General features: G+C 40.6%; 1 protein-coding gene across 1 annotated transcript in view; it reads right to left on the bottom strand.

The window, feature by feature from the left end:
- LOC102188999 (S-adenosyl-L-methionine-dependent tRNA 4-demethylwyosine synthase) overlaps positions 1 to 21,930 on the bottom strand; it is a 141,028-nt gene that overhangs the window by 89,249 nt on the left and 29,849 nt on the right. The window contains exons 10-11 of the mRNA XM_005697765.3: positions 11,996 to 12,114; positions 6,473 to 6,582 (exon numbers count right to left, since the gene is read on the bottom strand). Coding sequence (XP_005697822.2) covers positions 6,473 to 6,582; positions 11,996 to 12,114 — 229 coding nt within the window. The remainder of the gene's footprint in view (positions 1 to 6,472; positions 6,583 to 11,995; positions 12,115 to 21,930) is intronic.

Here is a 21,930-nt window from a genome sequence, read left to right as displayed (position 1 = left end):
ACACCTTGTTCCCGAAGCCCATCTATTACAGACCCTTTATTTTTTGCATTAAACAATAGATAAAAACACCTAGCAACAAACGATGTCTTCTTCATCCTTGCACTGTCAGCACTGAGCACATTCCTCCCAAAGAGTGTTCACTCACTCGATCTCAGCTGAACTGATGGGAAACTGAGCTAAAGAAACCTGAACCTGAGACTTCCACGGCGGTTGAGTGGCTAAGACTCCATGCTCCCAAGGCAGGGGGCCTGGGTTCACTCCCTGGTCAGGGAACTAGAACCCACACGCCGCAATGAAAATAGAAGATCCTGTGTGCCGCAACTAAGACCAAGCATAGACAAATACATAAATTTAAGAAAAAAACCCCATTCTCTGAAGCCTGTGTCTCCCTGCCATGGTGTTATTTGGAGGGGGCCAGTGAGCATTTTGAAAAGATGCTGAGTTGCACTTTAATCCTGACCCACTTGTAATCAGTATAAAGTTAATTGTACATTGTGCATATAAAGGGGAAAGCTAATAAAGGTCATAGGAAGAAGACTGGTTTAATGATCAATGAAATAACTGAAAAGACAATGATTACCCTTGAGACTGAGAAAAGGAAAAGGAAATGCTGAAAAGATCAGAATGTCTTCAAAATGTGCTGAAGGCTGGCCACTGAGCCAAAAGCTGGAAGTAAGTGTTCGTAAGTGTTAGTCGCTCAGTCGTGCCCAACTCTTTGTGACCCCATGGACTGCAGCCCACCAGGCTGCCTGTGTCCAGGCAAGGATACTGGAGTGGGTTGCCATTTCCTTCTCCAGGGGATTTTCCCGACCCAGGGATCAAACCCAGGTCTCCTGCATTGCAGGTAGATTCTTTACTGACTGAGCTACAAGGGAAGCCCCAAAAGCTGGAAACTCAGAGGCAAAAACAATACCCACAACAAGCCTCATCCCACACAGAAATCAGGTCATCGAACGACTGGGCCAGACCAAGGGGAGAGAGTAGGTGATCAGCGTGGGGTGGGAAAGCACCCAAAGAAACAAAGGACTCCACAGCAGAGTGAGGGGAAACATCTGTGAGCTAAAAGAGTGAGGTCTACGGAGAGGCGGGAGTGGAAAAATATAACTAAGAAGGAAACGGCTGCAAACCTTTGAAAATTGCCTGTAACTTCCAACTTATAAGTCCTGTTTCCTAAATTTCTGTTGAAATCTGAAATTCATATTCCTCCAGATATAATGCTATTAAAATGGAGATGAAGTTACCATTCAAAACCCCACCCCCCGCCAACATCAAATTAATCTGTAATATACCTAAACAATGAACTTCCCAGGTGGCGCTAGTTGTAAAGAACCCACCTGCCAACACCGGAGATGTGAGACACTCAGGTTCGATCTCTGGGTCGGGAAGATCCCCAAAGAGGAAATGGCAACCCACAGCGGTACTCTTGCCTGGAGAATCCCATGGCTACAATCCATTAAGTCACAAAAAGTCAGACACGACTGAAGCAACTTAGCACAGCACATACCTAAACTATAGTACTACCAAGTCCATTTCAATATCACCTAATCAAATTCAATTTTTTTTCCTATAGGAAAATGTATCCCAAGTTCCAACTGAGGAAACCAGAAACATACTTTTACTTTTGGCTTTTTTTTTTGTTTTGTAAGCCACAAGGGGACACAGGGTAGTAACAACAGGGCTTTAACAGGGAAATTCTAAAATGGATGTGGAAGAAGAGAAAGCAGAACTGGTTTCCTGTAGGGCATCTGTGAGTAATTCTACATTTGAGATTAAGCCACTTCTCCATGCCAGTCTCTACTAAGGAGTTCTGATTTAAGGAAGACAGAGAATAGACTCTCCACCAGGGGCTAAAATGAAATCTAAGTGACACTCCTGCATCTTTAGCACCCAGAACTGGAATGCGTGTCAGAGCATCACCCAGGGGATGGTACTCAGTTCAGAAGAGGCAGAGTGCCTTCATTAGCCTTGCCATCCTCACTCTGAAACTGACTATACAGAAAGGACAGTCATCTGCTTAATATTTACACCCTTAGAAATCGCTTCAAGAAAATTAGAGATACCAAGGGAACATTTCATGCAAAGATGGGCACAATAAAGGACAGAAATGGTATGGACCTAACAGAAGAAGAAGATATTAAGCAGAGGTGGCAAGAATACACAGAAGAACTGAACAAAAAAGATCTTCATGACCAAGATAACCTAGGTGTGATCACTCACCTAGAGCCAGACATCCTGGAACACAAAGTCAAGTGGGCCACAGGAAGCATCACTATGAACAAAGCTAGTGGAGGTGATGGAATTCCAGTTGAGCTATTTCAAATCCTAAAAGATGATGCTGTGAAAGTGCTGCACTCAATAAGCCAGCAAATTTGGAAAACTCAGCAGTGACCACAGGACTGGAAAAGGTCAGTTTTCATTCCAATCCCAAAGAAAGGAAATGCCAAAGAATGCTCAAACTACCGCACAATTGCACTCATCTCACACACTAGCAAAGCAATGCTCAAAATTCCCTAAGCCAGGCTTCAACAGTACATGAATCGTGAACTTCCAGATGTTCAAGCTGGATTTAGAAAAGGCAGAAAAACCAGAGATCAAATTGCCAACATCCGCTGGATCATTGAAAAAGCAAGAGACTTCCAGAAAAACATCTACTTTTGCTTTATTGACCATGCCAAAGCCTTTCACTGTGTAGATCACAACAAACTGTGGAAAATTCTGAAAGAGATGGGAATACCAGACTACCTTAAGTGCTTCCTGAGAAATCTGTATGCAGGTCAAGAAGCAACAGTTAGAACTGGACATGGAACAACACACTGGTTCCAAATCAGGAAGGAGTACATCAAGGTTATATATTGTCACCCTGCTTATTTAATTTATATGTACATCATGAGAAATGCTGGGCTGGATGAAGCATAAGCTGGAATCAAGACTTCCAGGAGAAATATCAGTAACCTCAGAAATGCAGATGATACCACCCTTATGGCAGAAAGTGAAAAAGAAATAAAGAGCCTCTTGATAAAAGTGAAATAGAGTGAAAAAGTTGACTTAAAACTCAACATTCAAAAACTAAGATCATGGCATCTGGTCCCATCACTTCATGGCAAACAGATGGGGAAATAATGGGAACAGTGGCAGACTTTACTTTGGGGGGCACCAAAATCACTGCAGATGGTGACTGCAGTCATGAAATTAAAAGACGCTTTCTCCTTGGAAGGAAAGTTATGACCAACCTAGATAGTATATTCAAAAGCAGAGACATTACTTTCCAAACAAAGGTCCGTCTAGTCAAGGCTATGGTTTTTCCTGTGGTCATGTATGGATGTGAGAATTAGTCTGTGAGGAAAGCTGAGCACCGAAGAATTGCTTTTGAACTGCGGTGTTGGAGAAGACTCTTGAGGGTCCCCTGGACTGCAAGGAGATCCAACCAGTCCATTCTGATGGAGATCAGCCCTGGGATTTCTTTGGAGGGAATGATGCTGAAGCTGAAACTCCAGTACTTTGGCCACCTCATGTGAAGAGTTGACTCTGGAAAAGACTCTGACGCTGGGAGGGATTGGAGGCAGGAGGAGAAGGGGACAGCCAAGGATGAGATGGCTGGATGGCATCACTGACTCGATGGATGTGAGTTTGAGTGAACTCCGAGAGTTGGTGATGCACAGGGAGGCCTGGCGTGCTGTGATTCATGGGGTCGCAAAGAGTTGGACACGACTGAGTGACTTAACTGAACTGAACTGAAGGGAGTTCTCATTCTTCGTGAAAATATAATGAATCAGAGCTCCTTTAAGCCCATGTGCAGACCTATCTACTGCCCACCACACCTTCAAAAATACACTTGTTTTCTACTACTGTAAAGAAAAACTGATTTCCGTATTCTGAAGAGTGTCAGTATACAAGTATCAACCAGTTCCAATTTGAAAACCTTTCGAGAAAATTTATTGTTGATTAAATAAAGAGATGTTTTGCTGACATGGTAACATTTTGTCAAGGCAATTAATTAAGGTATGCAAAAAGCATCCTTTGTGAGAATTACAAGGGCAAGGAAGATACTCTATAAAAGCTGTTTTTAAGGGTGAATGAATGGCAGCTGCTGTATTTCGGGGGTCACCCCCACCCTCTTAGCATTCTCACCCCTACTCAGGATTCACTTATTCACAGACATGCTCTGTTCTTTCTCCCTGCAATCCTGTATCTGTCCTTCCCCTGCAAGACAATATATATACTTTAAAACACTTTGTCTCTTATGCCACAGGTACCTGAAGACAAACCGTCTGAGATGCCTACTGATTAAAGCAAGCACAAGGTTACTAACCAGGGACACCTTTCTGCACAGGACAAACCCTCCAACAAGCTAGGCAGATAACAAAGACTACGTGCTCACCAAGCTCACCTAACATATGTTATTAACGTGAAGAAAGGCAGCCTCATGATTTATTCATCTCTTATTTCCATTTAAAGTGCATTTACAAAAATGCTCCTGTCAGAAAAATCACTATCAAAACTCAGGTTGTCACTCTGTATCAAGGACCTCTCGAGATGGAAAAATGCATGTCTACTCCTTAGGGCTGCTTTCACCCATACAAACTGCCTGGCACACAGTTTATTCAGGGAGCTTCCTAGATGTCCAGGAAACACACATCCTCGGCCATCACCCCATTATTTAAGGATTCAACTGCTTCTTTAAGCACGAAATAAAAAACATACTGATTACACTAGAAAGGTAAAATTACTGGTGTTTGCCTGCTTCTGATATGACTATCTAGGGTGGCTAATTTTACATGTCAGCTTGACTGGGCCATGGTGCCCAGTTTGGTCAAATGTTATTCTGGATGTTGGATGGTGAAGATGTCTTCTGGATGAAACTAACATTTAGGTCAGTGGACTTTGGGTAAAGCAGACTGCCCTTTATAATGTGGATGAGCCTCATCAAATCAACTGAAAGCCTGAAAGAATAAAGGCTGACAGCCCTCAAGCAAGAAGGAATTCTGCAAGCAGACAGCCTCTGGATTTGAACTGCAATTCTTCCTTAAATCTCTAGCCTGCTGGTCTGCTCCATCAGATTATTTTTATCTTTTTGATTGACCAAGCCTGCACAATTCCATGATCCAATTCTTTAAGCCAATCTCACTCTATCAATCTCTCTCTCTCTCTCCCTCTGAACACACCCACACAGCATCCTGATGACTCTTTCTCTGGAGAACTCTGACTAGTAACCAAATATCCAAAAGAAAGTAAGACTTCGCCTTGAAATTTACTTAAAAGGCATATGGTTTATTTGAGGGTCAACGATCGATAATATTAACTAAATCAACAAAGAGTCTAAGAAAAGCTGGTAAATTCCCGATGTGGAGACTTACTATAGTGTTTTTCACTACACAGTTTCATTTAATTTTCCAAAAGGCTGGTAAGAGACACTGCTTTTTCCAAATAAGAGAAAATGACTTGTTTCCAAAAAAAAAAAAAAAAAAAATTCTTGAGACTAAAAACCGAGATGAAATGTTAAAATATTTATTAGCATCTCTGATGTACAAGTTGGCACATACATATATGCACACATATATGTATAGGGCAATTTTCCTTAGAAAACTCATAAAGACAATATAAATTTATAAATTACTTTTATAAAAATACCTTTATAAATTATTATTGCTCTTGAATCATTATTTGCATTACTTTCCCAATTTCTCCTAGGAAGTAGAATAGTAGTAAGAAATACCATGGTAAAAAACAAGAAATAGATTTTGTTTTTGCTCTGGTTCCTGGCACAAAGCTTCTATAACCCCTGGGATTTCCTCAGTGGTGGGAGTACCTTTTGTCATTCATAAAGATCCCTTTGGGGACTTCCCTAGAGGTCCAGTGGTTAAGACTCCATGCTTCAACTGCAGGGGACACAATGCCTGGTCAGGGAACTAAGATCCCATATGCCAGGCAGCGCAGCCAAAAAATAAATAAATAAGGAGCCCCTTTTAAGATCAGGAAATTCTAGAAACTGAGTAGCAGAATTCTGTACATCACTGTGGATCATGTGGAGGAAATCTGATTAAAATTAACCCTCCTTTTTTGTACAGCATTTATTCAAAAATGCCTTCCTAATACTATCTAACTGGTATTACTTATTAGTTGAAAGATCTAAAATTATCAGTCAAATCACAAGGTTGCTTTGTATCCAACACAGAACAATAGCAAAAGTTTTTAGGAGGAATGATGATACATTCCCAGCCAAAATTTATAAGCTGAGCACACTGTATTAAAAATAGCTAAGCTTTGAATTAATTTTTTAGTTCTCCCATCATATGATATATATAAAGTTATCAGTGAAAACTACGAAGGCCAAAGTATATATAGTATTTCTACAAAGTTTTCGATTTCCTACACGAGAATTTGCCAGCAAGGACAACATTCTGCCAAAGGAGGCAATTCCTCTGCCAATTTAATTCAGGCTATTAGCATTCCTTTGTAGAGGGAAGATAAATACCTTTAAACTGCTTGATCATGTTCTGATGGTTTTCAATGGCTTCCTTCAAGATCATTTCAGGCTGGTCCATCTTCCACCGCCATTCAGTACCCACTGGATTGGTGTGGTGCCTAAGAAAAAAAGAGGCAAAAGTTCTTCAGAACTCTGCTAAATCTCAGCTAGTCACCCGCTACGAGAGAGTCCATAAAATTATAAAATCCAAGTTGGTTTTCCCCTAAAAGTTCAGCTATCTATAGCTATATTTTACAACTTATTTTGAGTCATGACATCTAGGATAGACAGATAGATGGACAAGGGAAATGCTTGGCCAAGACTGAGGCTTAATCAGAACAATACAAAACATGTACCCCTCTCTCTCAGCCACACACCACCAGGCTAATAAGCATCCAGCAATGACCACCAGTACAATATTGTTTCAAGACTCTCTCTGAGAGGCAATGGGAAGACCTAAAGCTTAGGATGGATCAGACATGGAGGGAAAAACCTGCAGCAAACCTCAGGAAACACTCAAGGTATCTCTAAAGGACAACAGAAAGGAAAGGGGTGCCAATTTCCACACACAAAAAACATTCATCTCAGTCTCTAACAATGTTGGACTTCAAAAAAAAAATAAAAGGCATGCAAAAAAAGCAAGAAAACAAACAAACAAAAAAAAAAAAGCAAGAAAACAATACATTTCCAACAGACAAAGCAATCAACAGAATCAAACTCTTCTGACATAAGGCGTGAAGGTATCTGACAGGTTATATTTTTAGAACTATGATTACTGTATGTTATAAGTCCTAAAAGAAAGAGGTAAACAACATGCAAGACCAAATTGGTAAATTCAGCACAGAGATGAAAATTATAATCAAATAGAAATACTAAACATGAAAAAAATGGGACTTCCACTGGCTCAACAATAAACTACAAAAGCTAAGGAAAGAGTTAAAAAAAAAAAAAAAAAAAAACTTGGAGAGGACAAATAAACCAACTAAAACACACATAAAATTTTACGTGAGGGAAAAAAAAGACACAGCATCCAAGAGCTGTGGGACAATTATCAAAAGGTCCAAAATATACATAATTGGAATCCCAGAGCCAAAGTATAATAATTAAAATCCCAGAAGGGAAACACAAAATAAAGTAGAAAAAGATGTAGAAAAATTACAGCCAACAATTTCCCGAAGTTAATGAGAAACAATTAACCACAGATCCAAGAAGCTTGCAGAACAACCAGAATATTTGAAGACAGTGTAAAAATACAGTATCTAAGCTAATGAAAACAAAAGAAAATCAGAAAATCTTCAAGTGAGAGAAAAAGGGCACATTACTTAAGGACACAGATTTGTATTACTTCTGACAACTCATCAGAAAACAAGTAAGCCAGATGAAACTATAACGACCCCTGAAAGAATGCTTAAAGAAAATAAACTTGTCAACTCAGAATTCTATACCCAGTGCAAATATCTTTCCAAAAATGGAGTAAGAAAGACTTTTGCAGACAAAAATCTGAGAGTTTTCCTTGTTGGCAAATCTGTACTACAGAATACATTAAAGGGAATCATTCAGGCAAAAGAAATAGATACCAGATAGTAACTTAGATTACTCAAAGAAATGATGAGTGCTGAAAAAAGAAAAAAATATGGAAAAATAAGGTTTATTTTCCTTTTAATTACTCTAAAAACAACTGACAGTACAACTGAAAGAGAGTACTGATACACTGTGTTTACAGCTTACATAAAAGTAAAATTTATGCCAACAGCAGCCAAAAAATATAATAGAAATAGCAAATATCCTGCTGTGAAGCTCTTACGCTACACATCCCTAGACCACTGCACACAGGACTTTTCAACCTCAGCACCACTGACATTCTGAACTCAATAACTCTTTGCTGTGAAGGGCTGTCCTATGTGTTATAGGGTGTGTAAGAGCATCCCTGGCCCCTACCCACTAGACGCCAATAGCACCTCCCTCCGTTAGAACAATTGAAAATGTCTCCAGACATAGTCAAATGCCCTAAGTTTCCCCTCGGGATGAAAAATAGAAATTTTGCCCCAGCTGAGAACCAATGATTTAACAGAATGTCTGAAAAGACATTTTTCAGTTTTTGTTTTTGTTTTTTTACTATATCCCTAGATAACTAGAAAAGTGAAACCATGTAAAAGAACTTATGATGGGATGATGATACTAGATTCTTTTTTTTAGGCCTTTTTTAAAATATTATCTGTCAATCAAAGTAGGTGTAAGATAAAACAATTATGGCTGAGATTTGCATCGAAATAGTGAGAACTAGGGTAGGTAAATGGAGCATGACTGGAAATGTGTTAACAAATATACACAGAGATTCATTATACTATTCACTCTATTTTTGTTCAAAACATATCCATAATAAAAGTTAGAAGTACTCCCTAATATGATATGCTGAGAGGTTACATCACCTGTGGGGTTTTGTCCCAAAATCCAAATATACCTAACTAATACTCTTCAAAAGTGTAAAGGTCATGATAGACAAAGAAAGACTAAAGAATTGGAGATAACTAAAAGAGAAGACTCTACACATGGGCATCACCAGATGGGCAACATCAAAATCAGACTGATTATACTCTTTGCAGCCAAAGATGGAGAAGCTCTATACAGTCAACAAAGACAAGACCAGGAGCTGACTGTGGCTCAGATCATGAACTCCTTATTACCAAATTCAGACTCAAATTGAAGAAAGTAGGGAAAACCACTAGACCATTCAGGTATGACCTAAATCAAATCCCTTATGATTATACAGTGCAAGTGAGAAATAGATTTAAGGGCCTAGATCTGATAGATGGAGTGCCTGATGAACTATGGAATGAGGTTCGTGACATTGTACAGGAGAGAGGGATCAAGACCATCCCCATGGAAAAGCAATGCAAAAAAGCAAAATGGCTGTCTGGGGAGGCCTTACAAATAGCTGTGAAAAGAAGAGAAGCAAAAAGCCAAGGAGAAAAGGAAAGATATAAGCATCTGAATGCAGAGTTCCAGAGAATAGCAAGAAGAGATAAGAAAGCCTTCCTCAGCCATCAATGCAAAGAAATAGAGGAAAAGAACAGAATGGGAAAGACTAGAGATCTCTTTAAGAAAATTAGGGATACCAAGGGAACATTTCATGCAAAGATGGGCTCGATAAAGGACAGAAATGGTATGGACCTAACAGAAGCAGAAGATATTAAGAAGAGGTGGCAAGAATACACAGAAGAACTGTACAAAAAAGATCTTCACGACCCAGATAATCATGATGGTGTGATCACTCATCTAGAGCCAGACATCCTGGAATGTGAAGTCAAGTGGGCCTTAGAAAGCATCACTACGAATAAAGCTAGTGGAGGTGATGGAATTCCAGTTAAGTTATTTCAAATCCTGAAAGATGCTGCTGTGAAAGTGCTGCACTCAATAAGCCAGCAAATTTGGAAAATTCAGCAGTGGCCACAGGACTGGAAAAGGTCAGTTTTCATTCCAATCCCAAAGAAAGGCAATGCAAAAGAATGCTCAAACTACTGCACGATTGCACTCATCTCACATGCTAGGAAAGTAATGCTCAAAATTCTCCAAGCCAGGCTTTAGCAATACGTGAACCGTGAACTCCCTGATGTTCAAGCTGGTTTTAGAAAAGGCAGAGGAACCAGAGATCAAATTGCCAACATCTGCTGGCTCATGGAAAAAGCAAGAGAGTTCCAGAAAAACATCTATTTCTGCTTTATTGACTATGCCAAAGCCTTTGACTGTGTGGATCACAATAAACTGTGGAAAATTCTGAAAGAGATGGGAATACCAGACCACCTGACCTGCCTCTTGAGAAATCTGTATGCAGGTCAGGAAGCAACAGTTGGAACTGGACATGGAACAACAAACTGGTTCCAAATAGGAAAAGGAGTACATCAAGGCTGTATATTGTCACCCTGCTTATTTATATGCAGAGCACATCATGAGAAACGCTGGGCTGGAAGAAGCACAAGCTGGAATCAAGACTGCCGGGAGAAATATCAATAACCACAGATATGCAGATGACACCACCCTGATGGCAGAAAGTGAAGAGGAACTAAAAAGCCTCTTGATGAAAGTGAAAGAGGAGAGTGAAAAAGTTGGCTTAAAGCTCAACATTCAGAAAATGAAGATCATGGCATCCGGTCCCATCACTTCATGGGAAATAGATGGGGAAACAGTGTCAGACTTTATTTTGGGGGGCTCCAAAATCACTGCAGATGGTGATTGCAGCCATGAAATTAAAAGACGCTTACTCCTTGGAAGAAAAGTTATGACCAACCTAGATAGCATATTCAAAAGCAGAGACATTACTTTGCCGACTAAGGTCCATCTAGTCAAGGCTATGGTTTTCCCTGAGGTCATGTATGGATGTGAGAGTTGGACTGTGAAGAAGGCTGAGCACCGAAGAATTGATGCTTTTGAACTGTGGTGTTGGAGAAGACTCTTGAGAGTCCCTTGGACTATAAGGAGATCCAACCAGTCCATTCTGAAGATCAGCCCTGGGGGATTTCTGTGGAAGGAATGATGCTAAAGCTGAAACTCCAATACTTTGGCCACTTCATGTGAAGAGTTGACTCATTGGTGAAGACTTTGATGCTGGGACGGATTGGGGGCAGGAGGAGAAGGGGACGACAGAGGATGAGATGGCTGAATGGCATCACTGCCTCGATGGCCGTGAATCTGAGTGAACTCTGGGAGATGGTGATGAACAGGGAGGCCTGGGGTGCTGCAATTCATGGGGTCACAGAGCGTCAGACACGACCGAGCAACTGAACTGAACTGAACTTAAAGAGACATGACACCTAAAACCTAAATTTGATGTAGGATCCTGAATTGAATCTAGTGGGAAAACCAATGAAAGTCAGTTTCCAATTTGATTAATAATATTGCATCAATGTTAATTTCTTGATTTTGATAGTTGTTCCATGGTAACATAAGGTCTGACCATTAAGAGAAGCTGGAAATTTTCTTTGGAATCTTCTGTAAACTAAAATTGTTTCAAAATAAAAAGCTTATGTATATAAAATTCTAATGACAGAGAAAGAGTCTTATATTTAAAAAATAAAAGCAGGATATAAAACAGAAAGTAGAAAATACTCTCAGCTGTATTTTTAAAAATGAAACACTTTGGGAGAAAAAAAACAGAAAGGAAATACTACGAAGCATTAAAAGTGTTTTCCCTGGATGCTTGAATTGTTGCTTTTCTTTATAATTTTTAATGGTTTTTAAAATTTTCTATGTAAGTCTAGATTACTTTTATGATTCAATGAAACTTTTTTTAAAAAAAGGATGAAATTATGAGAACCTAAAATACAATCAACTGAATTAGCTACATAAACAGATATAGTGAGTTAGAGAAAGTAGAGATTTTTCAATCTAAATCAATCTACACCACTGAATAGCTAAGGACACCACTATCAAAATAGGAAAGAACAGGTTAACAGAGAGCATAATAAACTCCTAGGATTTTTCAGCCTCAGCACAACGTTACATATTTGATCACCATGCCCATTCATTTTTACTTACCGCCAACAGAAGACACATTTATTTGCACATGCCAAGCTCGGGGTAGTTTCCATGCAACGATGGCTTTCAATGCCATAGAATGTATGTTTATAGCAACCTCCTCTCCCTCGGAGCATGGACTGTGAACATAAAAAACAAATGATCATTTGAATAAGATCCTCAAAGCAAGGAAACAAAATACCAGGGCATCATTTTAAAGAAGAAACCAAGTGTTTCAGGAGTATAAATATCCCTTACCAGTATCTGCATGAGACAGAAAACTAACATTATAGCACTAGATTGTTTTGATGGTGTTTGGGTTTTGATAATGCTCTGGGTTTTCTAAACCCTAATGAGATAAACCTATGATTCATTAATTTTGAAAGCTCCACAGGGAGGACCATGGATACTTTTATTTTCAAATCCATTCACCTGCCTCAAATATTAATACAATAATATATAATGCCAAAGGAGAAATAAGGCTCCCAGAAAAGGGGGAAGTAGCATTCACCTGAAAGAGTTATCTCCGTATTGAATAAGGAGGGTGAGTAAGGGAATGAAACCTGGAGCACATTCTATGTCAACCCAATGGTAGAATTTGAACATAGAGGGGAGTTGAGACTGTTGAGGGGACAAGCAGCATGTATACAAGAAACAGACTATCCCAGAAAAGAATACAATATAAAACCACCATAAGAATGGTAACTTGAAGAAATACTGCAGATCGACTCAGGGTTGGGATCACAAGACACCATGGAGCTTCTTGCGGTAACCGTTAGAAAGATCCTTCCAGGAGCTCTGTGTTAGATGGACTTGGTTCAAGAAAAAGTGAAACCTGTAAGGAGGTTATGCAAGAAAGGACCTGGTGACTTTGCTCTAACACTGGCGGAGGAAAGGCAAAGGGTACTGAAGAGGTATGGTCCCAATTAGAGGGACAAACAGGAAGTTATCAAAGATAACAGATTTTGAGCTAAGTGACTGAAATACTATGGAATTAACAATAGGAACAATGAACGAGGAAACACAGCTGGCACGCCTTTATACATATGGATCAGTGTACACTATATATCAGGGTAATGACATTACAGCGCTGCCCACATAAAATCTGCCAGCTTGTTACTATGTCAGATGACCAAAAAGTCTTATCTTTTGTCCTAATAAAAGAGGTCGCCCTGTCCATTTCACTTAATCCTTTCACTTAAAAAAAAAAAAAAAAAGAGTGAAGGGAAAATACTGTTCAGGATAACTGTTTCTACAAATGCTCTTCCAAGCTCCCAAGAAAATATTCAAGAAAGCAAACAAAATATTCACATCTTCCAAAGTAGCCCTGAAAACTAAAATGTCCACCATATGCAAAAGTTACAGAGTAATTACCACTAAATACTATGGCAATGGAGAAACAAAGTTGAAGACCTGCGTGTTTCATTCATTATTTACCAATCAGTTAATGTACTTCAAGCACACCGTGTGTTGAGTGTACAATGACCAAGATGACAGAGCCCCTACCCGTGGAGGGGCTAGCTGGAGGAAATGGCAAGTAAGCAAGAACCACTCTGCCAATCTTTATCATTTGATTGATATATTTAGAATATTTACATTTGAAGTAATTACTTATGCACTAAAATAGCCTACCATTTTATTATCTGTTTCCTGCTTATTCCCTCTGATTCTCATTTCTGCTATTCTTTTGATTTCCTGCACGTTACTTAAACATTTTTAGGATTCCATCTTTATTTTTGATTTTTGATTTTATCTCTATGTATAGTGTTTGTGGGCTTTCCTCATAACCCTTTCCTCAAAGCACAGTCGGTAAACAATCTGCCTGCAATGCTGGAGACTCGGGTTTGATTCCTGGGTTGGGAAGATCCCCTGGAGAAGGAAATGGCAACCCACTCTATTCTTGCCTGGAGAATCCCATGGACAGAGGAGCCTGGCAGGCTACAGTCCATGGGGTCACAAGAGTCGGACACAACTGAGTGACTTTCACTGAGATAGTGTTTGTAGTGGTTGTTCTGAGTATGAAAATATACATACGTGACCCACCAAGTCTACTAGTAAAAAAATTTTACCAGCTTCAAGTGAAATGCGGAAACATCACTTCCATTCAGATCCCTTTAATTTTCTTTTTTAAATTATATATCATTGTCCTGAGTATCACACATGGTGTTAAAATTTTTGTTTCAGGACTTCCCTGGTAGCCCAGTGGCTAAGACTCCAAGCTCCCAGTGCAGGGGGCCCAGGTTCAATCCCTGGTCAGGGAACTAGATCCCACATGCTGCAACCAAGAGCTTGCATGCCTCAACTAAAGGTTCTGCATGCTGCAACGAAGACTAAAGATCCCACTTGCCGCAACTAAGACCCAGTGAGGCTAAATAAAAATAAATAAAATTTTTTTAATATTCTGCTTCAATCATCAAATATGATTATAAAAATTATGAGGAAAATGATCATCTACTATATGTACTCATATTTCTGCTCTTTTTATCATTGTGCTTTGCTTTCTCATGCTTTAAGATCTTTCTTTCATCACTTCATTAGGTTTGAATAGCTTCTTTAACTGATCTTTAAAGCAGATTTGCTAGAAACAGAATCAGTTTGTTTTTTTTTTAATCTGATCATGTGTTTAGTTAATCTTCATTTTGGAGGATAGTTTTGCCAGACACAGAAATCATGATTGACAGGTATTTTCTTTCAACGCTTGAAGAACATGAGCCACTTCTCTCTGGCCTCCATGATTTCAAATGAGAGATCTGATGTCAAATATAGCGCCTTTCAAGACCTTTTTCTTCTTTAGCTTTCAGAGCATTAATTGTAAGGTATCTTCGTGTGGATTTCCTTGGTTCCATCCTATTTGGCGTTTATTCTCTCTGCTATTCGGGTTGGGTAAATTCTATTGACTTGCCCTGGTCACAGATCATCCTGCTAATTGGTAAGGTCCCTGGCTCTACCCTCGGTCATCTCCACTCTGTTACTGCACCCATTCAGTGAGTTTCTATCTCTGCTACTGTATTTTTTCAACTGTATAATTCCCTCTTGGTTCCTTTTATAACTTGCATTTCTCTGCTGAGATTTCTTATTTTTTCATTTGTTTCAAGAGACTTTGTAAGTGATTGCTGAAGCATTTTTATGACAGCTGCTTTAAAATCCTTGTCAGATGACTCCACCATCTGATTCATCTGGTGCTGGTGTCAGTTCATTATCTTTTTTTGCTCAAGTTGTGATTTTCATGGTTCTTGGAATGACAGGTGATTTTTTTCACTGCATCCTAGACATTTTGTCTACTATGTTAGGAGGCTCTAAATTCTATTTCATTCTTTCATTTTAGCAGCAGGCACTTAGTTTAGGCTGAGCTTGCAGGTCCTGGACTATTTTGTATGCTGTGGCTCCAGTGGCAGTTTAATTTTCAGAGGCTTTGCAATGTAATTTTGCTTGGGCTCCCACCGATCTCGGCTGGCACCATCAGAGGGGGTGAAAGAGGTTTCACATGGAGGAGGGGAATCTCAGGCCAGCACGGTTCCCATACAGGTGGCTTATTTGGCAGAGTTGCTCTGGCCAAGGGGCCTGGGTAGCCCCAGTAACTCTGAACGGGAGAGGGGAGTCTCAGGACAAGAATAAAGAGGCTTGGCTTCCATAGACAGGCCACTTCTTGTGGAGGGGACTGCCACCAAACCACCATGCTATCTCTCAGTGAAAGAAAGGAATCTTGGGCCCAGCAGGCACAGAGAACATGTCACAGGACAGGTCGATTACTGCAGGAGTAAGGTGGTAAGGAGAGGGTCTCTCTCTTTCCATTTTTACTTGACCATCTGATATCTCTTACCAGGAGGGGGTAATTCACGGTCCAACAGGGAAGAAGAGCATTTGTCCCAGCTGCTTATTACTGGGGGGGCTCCCATTTGATCCCCTTTGCAAGTGGTTCTGGGCTCACTGGAATCTGTTAGAGGGACTCTTATTGCATACAAGGGAAGAACAAACCTAACCGAGAGGGCTTCTGTTGCTAGATTAAGGCTTAGTAAACATAGAGTCTGGGTAAAATCTCAGTCTTCCATTTTTGACAGGGGATGAAGAGTTCAGTGCAGTGTTCAATATACTGCAGCCCATGGGCCGAAGTCAGGCTACTGCCTGTCTCTGTAGGTAAGGTTTTACTGGAATACTGTCACCCACATTTGTTTACTTATATCTATGGTTGCTTCGGGGCTACAATGGCATAGTTGAAAAGCTGCCACAAGATCATATGACCCACAAACCTTAAAAAGTCACCATCTGGTCCTTTAAGAAAAGGTTTGCTAACCCCTGATTTAGAGATTTATTCCATACTACAGAGCAAAATAAATTCTAAACTGGTTAACCAAACTGTTAAAAAATAAAAGGACAAACAGGAGGAGGACTTAGGGAGGACAGAGGAGCAGGAAGCATCAGGAATCTGTCTCCCCACCTGGTCATGAATCTCAATCTGCCTGCTGTTCCTTTGTCTTTGACCTGGGAGTCCTGGGTCCTCCACCAGCATCTGTGAAACTCTACCAGGTGAATATGTTGGCTTGTAAGGAGGCTGAAAGAGGAGACAGTTCTTGACAGTTAATACTAGCCCCTGGTTCCTTTGAGCTCCTCATGCCACAGAAACAAAAATTTTCTCAGGAACCCAGGGGACCTCCAAGACATCTCTTTGGGTGTGTGTTCTCAGTCATGTCTCACTCTTTGTGATCCCATGGATTGGAGCCCACCAAGCTCCTCTGTCTATGGGATTTTTCAGGCAAGAATACTGGAACAGGTTGCCATTTCCTCCTCCAGGGGTTCTTCCCAACCCAGGGATCAATCTCATGTATCCTGTGTCCCCTGCACTGTAGGTGGATTCTTTACCCCAAGCCACCTGGGAAGCCCTTAATATTCTCCTTTACAGTCGGAGAAGTTGAGAAGATTACAGGAGGAGCCGTTAGTGGCTCAGAATCCTCACTGACAGAATCACTCACCTTTGCAAAGAAGCATCATATTGAGGTAGTGATACCGCACAAAGGAAATGCGGCCTGCCTCATGGAGGAAGGAAGTTAGCAATACCAACCATGACCAGGTGACCAAGTACAAATATGAGCACTTACAAATACACATACTGTCTTTCTTGCTTGCATATACATAACTATCTTTCCTCCCCTCCAACTATTTTATATAAGACAGGTCAGTGGTGGTCAACCTTACAATGTCATCCCTAGGCAGAGGATCTCAAAAGAGAGTGAAGGGAGAGAATGAACACATCCTCCCTTGCATGAGTAATAATTACAGCAGTTTAGGGAGAAGCAAATGTCTTGTTTTTATTATGGTTTGAAAGTGTGAATACAGGTAGAAGGGTGTGTACAGATGCTGAGCATTTAAAGAGGTAGACAGTGCTATGAAGACTGAGTCCTGTGCCTCCCCTTAGAAGTAGGGACTAAGAAGCCCCAATACCATATTTCTCAGATTCCCCTGTCTGAGGGGTTCTGACTTAGACTCCACCAGTGAGAGGCACTTATGCCAAGACTTAGATGACGAGAAAGGAAAAATTGTTATTCTTCACTGGCAGCAGCTGGCAGACACAAGGGCGTACAACAAACACTGAGTCCGAAGCAGCTTCAAGCGAGCTCCTGGGACACATTTGCTTTAATGTTGCCAGCGTTTCAGGTCACTTCCAGCAGCGTCCTGCGAGCCCAGCACTTCTTGACTTTCTCCAAGCAAGGAGCAGTTCTCTCTGACCTTCATTACCCCAGGCCTTTCAATGGCTTTGTAAGCATTCCGTTAATTTACTTTATTAAATCTGTTCTTGTGAAAATACCCAGGGTGGTTTCTGTTTTCCTGACTGGGACAGATGGGGAGGATTCAGCCAGGTGGAGATCAGAGGGGGGAAGAGAGGCAGCACAGGATGCATGAAGGTTAAAACAGAAAACAAAGCTGAACAAGTAGATCAGAACTATTCTAGACAGGGTCTTCCTCGGGTTCGGGGTTTTATATAATTCTGTCATCTGACAAATGTTTACTAAGTAATTACTACATGCTAGGCTCTGTTTTCAGTACTGGAAAGAAAAATGAAGACTCTTAGGTTGGGAGGAGATGAGAAGGGAAAGAGGAGACAGTTCATAAGCAAGACCTAATTTGTTCATTGATAACAGTGCTATGGAGAAAGTGCTATGGAGAAATTGCAAGCGGTGTCAGGGGACCAGGGGAAGGCTTTTATTTTTAAAAGGTGGTCAAAGGAGAGCCTCTCTGATAGAGGCTCACTGAGCAGAGATCTCGGTGAGCAGACAAGAGACCAGAAAGCCAGGGAGGAGTCTGAGTTCAGTGTATTCAGGGAACAGCAAGAAGGCTAGTAAGGTGAGATGAAGCACGGAAGATCGGATCCTTGGAGGCCCCTGTAAGGACTCACGGTTTGGTTCTGAGAGAGATGAGAACCCCTGGGAGTTTTGGGTAAAAGAGTTACATGAACTGAGGCATCCAGCTGCTGCACAAGAACAGCAGTGGAGATGACTGAGTGGAACCAGGAGCAGCAGTTAGGAGATCACTTACAATATCAAAAGGAGCATATGACAGTGACTTGGATCCAGGCACAGCCGTATAAACGCTGAGAAGTAGTTATACTCTGGATACAGTTTGAACCAGGGTTCTGGCCTGAGGAACTGAAAGGACAGTGTTATCATATATCGCTGGAGTGAAGACTGAGAACAGATTTAGGAGAGGAAATCAGGAATTCTGTTTCTGACACATTAGGTTTAAGATGTCTATTACACGTCCCAATTGATATGTTGAATAAGAAGTAATGAAGAGCTACCATAAGGCTTCAGAGAACAGAATGGCTAAATGAGAACTGAACTTCAGAGATTAACCTGGTTAATGTCAGATAAATTGAGCAGGTAGCGGAGGGGATTCACTGGAGGTCAGAAGAAGAGGGAAAAAAAACCTAGCTGCAATGTTCAGGAGGAAAACCTGAAATCCAAGGATGGCAATGAAAATGGATTGGGGCAGAGGTTCTCAATGGGGTCCACACTATCTGGGGGTATTCTGGAAACTCCCTGAAATACTGTTGTTATCAAAATGGTTGGGAAGCACTACTGGCAATAAGTGAGGGGAGGGGCAAGATTTTCACATCTCCTGTAATGTTTAAGATAGCCCTCCCCACCCACCCCACCCTCCCACACACACGAAGGGTCTTATTAGCCACTTCCTTTCAAATGACTCACGACACCTCCATACTTGTGAAAAACCTGATTATAATCATCCACGCTTACATTCCAACTTCATTTTACAGATAAAGTATTTTCTGAACACTCTACCATACACTGAATTTTCCAGGAATGTAGCTACTATGGAAAATGAGGACAGAAAAGACTTTCTTTGGTGCGAAGCTTTTGTAAGAAATTTCACCATTTTGAAAACCCACACAACAGAGAATAATGCTGCTTCTAGTATTTAAGTCACTAACACAATACACGCATCCCATGTTATATGTGTAGGTGCTACCTATAAAAACAATACAGAAGAGATTCGAGATGCTTTCGGTAGACTTGAAACCAAATATTAAGTTAACATATGAAAGATTAAGACATGAAATACAGGATTTTCACAAATCAAAGTTGTTTCAGAAGTTACTGTGGTCATTTTAGGTATTGCTGATTTTTACAGCACAGTGATGAGAAATCTATCTTGCAATAATTATTTGAAATTGAACTTACTTATTTGAGGACTGCCTGTCATCTTTAAATCTTACTCTGAAAGTGTCACCAGAGGCCCATCTCACTTCCTTTAACTACTCTTACTACCATTTCTGTTTCCAATCCACCCACATAGATCAAAGGAGTAGAAACGAGAACTCGGAAATGAATCTACACTTGTATGATCAACGAATCTGTGACAAAGGAGGCAAGAATACATGATAGGGAAAAGACAGCCTCTTCGGTAAAGGATGTTGGGAATACTGGACAGCTACACGCAAAAGAATCAAAATGAACTATTTCCTCACACCATATACAAAAATAAACTCAAAATGGATCAAAGACTTAAATGTAAGGCCTGAAACTATAAAACTCCTAGAGGAAAACTTGGGCAGCACACTCTTCAACATCAGTTTTAGCAATGTTTTTTGGATATGTCTCCTAAGGCAAGGGAAACGAAAGCAAAAATAAATAAATGGGAATATATTGAACCAAAAAGCTTTTACACAGTGAAGGAAACTCTCAACAACCAAAACAGCAGCCTACTAAATGGGACAAGATATTTGCAAACAATATATCCAATAAGGGGTTGACATCCAAAATATATAAAAATACATAAAACTTAATAGCAGCAAAATCAAACAACCCAATTAAAGAATGGGCAGGCACCCTGAATAGACATTCTTCCAGAGAGGAAATGCAGGCAGCCAACAGACACATGATAAGATGCTCAATATCACTAATTTTCAAGGAAATGCAAATCAAAACCACAATGAGACACCACTTAACACCTTTCAGAATCACTATCATCAAAAAGGCAACAAATGATAAGTGCTGGTGAGGATGTGGAGAAAAGGGAACCCTCACGCATTGCTGGTGTGACTGTAAATGGGTGCAGCCACTATGGAAAGCAGTTATGGAGGTTCCTCAAAAAATCAAAAATAGAACTTCTATATGACCCAGCAATTTTACTACTGAATATTTACCCAAAGAAAACAAGAACAGTAATCAGAAAAGATACATGTACTCCAATGTTCAATGCAGCATTATTTACGAGAGCCAAGATACAGATGTAAACTTAGTGTCTATTGATAGAGGAATGGATACAGAAACTGTGATATGGATAGACATATATATAGACACACACACACAGAGGAATATTACTCAGCCAGGAAAAGAATGAAATCTTGACATTTGCAGCAATATGGATGGACCTTGAGGCTACTATGGTAAGTCAGTCAGAGAAATAAACACCACATGACCTTACCTCATATGCGCAATCTATAAAACAAAACAAATAAAATGAAAACAGACTCAGATACAGAGAACTGGTCATGGTCAGAAGGGAGAGAAGGGAGGGGAGAGAGGGTGGACAAAATAGGTGATGGAATTAAGAGGTTCAAACCTCCAGTTTTATAATAAACAAATCACAGGGATGTAATATACAACAGAAGGAATATCATCAACATTAGTGTAACAACCGTGTATGGGGACAGATGGTTACTAGACTTATTGTGGTGAGCCTTTCGTAATGTATGCAAATGTCAACTTATGTCATATGCCTGAAACTAACATAATATTGTACATCACTGCATTTTCATTAGAAAATACGATCATTTTAATGCTATCTTATTTGTATCCATGGGAATTAATTCACAAGGGTGACTGAGTGCCGACACAGGCCAATGCTACTGAAGGAAGATACCACTTACATATTCCGAGAGAAAGGTGCACGCCATGCCACACAGGGTTTGTTCAGGAGGCAGAGAGAAGTGAGGGGAAAGCCTGGGCCACAGCCCTTACTGGATTCTCCTTAGGAGAGGAAAGCAGAGCAGGGTAAATGATGCCGGACTGGCTGACATGAATTATTCCAGAGGGCTCTGGACTACAGGGTTATCTCTAGCTTTCTGTATCAGGCCCTGGCATGATTTAGGGCAGGGAAGATACTGGCTTGGTGTGTGAGAGAGTCAGATAAGGAGGGAGCTGAAGGCTACAGATTTAGAATCACGGATGAAAGGTATGCTCAAGGCAAGCTGTTGTTAATCTTCAGGAATTAGCCCTGGGAGGGGCAGTCTCTATGAGCCTGCCAGAGCATCAAGGATACAGAAAGTAAGGACGTCCCTGGTGGTCCAGTGGTTGAGAATCCACCTGCCAATGCAGGGGAAACGGATCTAATCCCTAGTCCAGGAAGATCCCATACGATCCAGGGCAACTAAGCCCGTATGCCACAACTGCTGAGGCAGTGAGCCCTAAAGCCTGTGCTCCACAACAAGAGGAGACACGCAA

Source organism: Capra hircus, chromosome 25, assembly GCF_001704415.2.
Source record: "Capra hircus breed San Clemente chromosome 25, ASM170441v1, whole genome shotgun sequence".
Lineage (NCBI taxonomy): Eukaryota > Metazoa > Chordata > Mammalia > Artiodactyla > Bovidae > Capra > Capra hircus.
The sequence above is the reverse complement of the archived record's forward strand: the minus strand, read 5'-3'. Positions and strand labels throughout refer to the sequence as shown.